At 40.8% G+C, this 3,568-nt stretch overlaps 1 protein-coding gene across 1 annotated transcript; it reads left to right on the top strand.

The window, feature by feature from the left end:
- Positions 1-1,112: 1,112 nt before the first annotated feature.
- On the top strand, positions 1,113-1,701 carry LOC136247969 (uncharacterized). The gene is made up of 2 exons (XM_066039787.1): positions 1,113-1,640; positions 1,693-1,701. The coding sequence occupies exons 1-2, from the start codon at positions 1,113-1,115 to the stop codon at positions 1,699-1,701; spliced, it is 537 nt and encodes a 178-aa protein (XP_065895859.1).
- The last annotated feature ends 1,867 nt before the right edge of the window (positions 1,702-3,568 follow it).

Below are 3,568 nucleotides of genomic sequence, written 5' to 3'. Positions count from 1 at the left end.
CAAAATTCCCCAGTTGCACCCCCCTGGGTATGGCAAGGGGTGAAATTACAACAAAACATACAAAAAACTGCTAGTGAAACTGTAAAGGTGTCTATTTTATTAGATTAGCTGACTGTTCTATTAGAGTATCTCGATCTTGCAAACATTGTCCAAGGGCCCCATCATCTATATGGTTCCATTAATTACAAATTTTTGTGTTTGACATCGTCCTGTGCTACCTTTTAGGCCTCATCCTTTTAGATAATAACAAAAGTTGCCCGGTTAAGCTAGGGGCAATGGTTTAAAAGAAATTCACACAGTATAAGTACAGAACCTTTTACTCCAGCCTGTTGTTTTCGCATAAGGCGCTCGTGTGCTCTTCCTTTGTTTGGTCGAGTGTCTCTCACACCAGTATCTCGATCTGTCTACAGAGTACGTTGCTCTAGTTCCACCCGGTGAGTTCTCATGTCGAAGCGTCGAGTCGAATTTTGTAGTATCCAATGCTTAGTTTAACGCGCAGCGCATATGAACTGGTTGCTAAGAATTACAAACCTGGTTCATGAACCGGTTGTACGAGTTCATTGTTTGGTTTTATGCGCAGTGCATATAAACAGAGGCGTAGCTAAGGGGGGGCATTTGCCCCCCATCACTAAATGATTTTTTTTAAACCTTCGTCACAAGTTTACCAGTATTAAACTGACACGCAAATGACTGTAAATTATGTACACTACTACGCGGTATCACCAGGGGTTGCTAGTGAATGCGCACACACAACATTCAACTCGCTCGTGAATCCATCGAACGAAAATATTAGAGACATACTTCTATATTTAGCCTAGATTACTCGCGTGATAGAACATTTTTGAATCTGAAAAGAGTAACCCGCTTCTCCGCGGCAGGAGTCACAACTCACAAGTGACAAAGGAGACCAAATGACGCTACGAACCCACTGCCTACGAGATGATAAAGTGTTAGCTAAATAAATGTACCAAGTTTATTTTATCGAGTCGATCACACTGGACCTTTGTACGTACGGCAGTGCAGTCTGTTTTTACTTTGTCAATCAGTCAGTCAGGTGGATCAGTCAAACTTACAAGTTCTGCTAGCAAGACAGGTGGGATTTCGTGCAATACATGGCATTTGAATTTCGCCGAGTGAAGTGGTTGGGTTTTCATCCAGGCCAGCTTTCGTTTGTGCTGCGAGCTTCATCAGATACATTACCAACTCCGTTAAATTTACGTCGCTGGCATATACAAACTGGTGCAACTTGTTCACTTTGTTTGTCACCTCGTCCAACTTGTCACCATGTGCTAAATGGGTGTCCTGTGGCTTTGCAGCAAGGCAGGTTTACTTTTCGTCATGATGCTGTTTTATTATGTTTGATGTCTGAGTTGCAAGCTTGTTTGGATAATGTAGAAATATTTGCTGATTTGGATGGCAAACGTGCGTCTGACTCTCCTCCTGCCACCATTCCCCCTGCTGTACTAGTGTGTTCTCACCGACCTGACATTGTTATATATAATGCAGAAATGAAATCTGTTGTACTTCTGGAACTTACCTGCCCATTTAATTCTCGTGCTGACCTTTCTGCTGCACGAGAACGTAAGCAGGAGAAGCCAGAATATCTGCAAATTATTGCTGAGCTTGACCGCTTGGGTTTTGTTAGTCATTACCACACAGTTGAAATTGGTTGCCTTGGCCATTACCTTACAGAGACAGTAACATCTATGAAAAGAGTTTCAAATCTGAGTTTCTCCAAGACGAAAGCATTGCTTGATAGAGCAGCTGCTGTGGCTATAACTTCCTCTCAGAGAATCTTTTATGCACGTAGTAATCCAACCTGGACACTTTAAGTTAAGTTTTGTACTTGATTATTTTTGTATGTATCCTTGCCATGCCTACGCGGATCTTATCTTTGTAGTCGCATGTGTCCGAGGCTCTGTATGTAATTTTGTCATTTCATCATTATTCTGATGGTTTCAAAAAAAAGTGAATACGTCATCCTGTCAGCAGTGTGCTAGGACTGCAGCACAGGCTGTGGCTAACGTAAAGTAACCTGTATTTGCACTAAAGTATTAGCTCTACGGGACTGTGGATGAATTTGTTGGAGTACAGCTGTGGCACGTGCGATGATGCTCGACGAATGTAGCTACCTCGATTGGAAGCAGTCAGTACTGAAATAGTTACGTAGCTAGTTATTTCAGCTGTAATAATACAACACCATATGTTGGCTAGCCCACCATTGGGTCATTAGCCTTTTTGCAATCATGAATGATTTTGAGTGTTTCGTGGGGGCATGCCTGCCCCTCCATCACCTTCTGGCTAGCTACGCCCCTGCATATAAACTGGTTGCTACGCGGCCGTAGCTACTCAAACAGGTTATACGAGTTGAACGTCTAGTAACTAACGCGTTGGTGTGTTTCAATCGGTTGTCAAGAACTGGAAAGGACGGCGTCTATTAGGAAACCTAACTCATTAACGAAAGCACTTGGGGAAAAACCATAGTTAATTTTGACGTTCGTGTATCGTCTAACACAACCCCGGTGAGTATTCGTTTGTGCACTTCGTAGTTTAATAGTCTTGTACATTAATTAATTATTTATTTATTTATGATGTCATTTCTTATTACTTGGTTATGTAATTATTGCTAATTAGCAAAGCCCACTAGGGGCAACACGCTAATGAGCATTACAATCACATATCAAGACACACGGTTGTGTCATGCGGTCCAAGAAGCCGGCGCGTAACACAGATGAGTATGTTGACAGGAAGAAAGAAAACTCAATTTTCGCACCTCCGTAGCTCTGTGCTTCCTTGATGAAACAAGACCATTTTTGCTGTGGACACTCCCTCCAACTGCAGCACTCCACATTCCTAATTTGAGCGAAATCGCTTCGCGCGTTCTCGAGATATGCGACTTCAAAAATTGGCTCAGTTTCTTCTTCTTATTTTTCTTTTTCTTGTCGCACACTTACAAAAACTGCTATAAAACTCGAACGCCATATCCGATTGCCTTGAAATTTGGTACACAGAAAGGGATATAAAGGCGCATCTCGGTACAAACTTTGGCTGGAATACGATAAACAGGCAAAGAGTTATGAGCGATTATTCACGAAAAATAACACCAATATGTTGTCACGCCTACAGGGTAAACCGCTTATGGGAAGAAGCTGAAAATCGGTGGGTTAATAGGTTAACTATTGAACCTCAAACCTTTTGTGGTTTGAAAGAAATCGAGATAAAAAACAGGAAGATACAATGAAAAAACCAACAGTGTGTAACAATTACGCAATCGAGATTAGCTAATAAAAAAACGACTGCTTGCCACGCCTACCAGATAAACCGCTTGGGGTAATGCTTTGAAAATCGTTGTACAGATGGAGTATATATATATTTATATATATTTATGATTGTAAAACTCACAAATTTGAGTATAAAAACAATGTCTTTAGATTATTAATTACTGTTTTTCATTGAATGTGTCAGTGTTGATTGAAGAATACTATCAAAATCATTTAGGGAAAAATATCATTGATTGGTAGTTGATTCCATAGGGTAATTGATCTTGGGTAAAATCTAAATTTGTATG

The sequence above is a fragment of the Dysidea avara genome, chromosome 2 (assembly GCF_963678975.1).
Source record: "Dysidea avara chromosome 2, odDysAvar1.4, whole genome shotgun sequence".
NCBI lineage: Eukaryota > Metazoa > Porifera > Demospongiae > Dictyoceratida > Dysideidae > Dysidea > Dysidea avara.
Note: the sequence above shows the minus strand (reverse complement) of the source record. Positions and strands in the feature narration are given on the sequence as shown.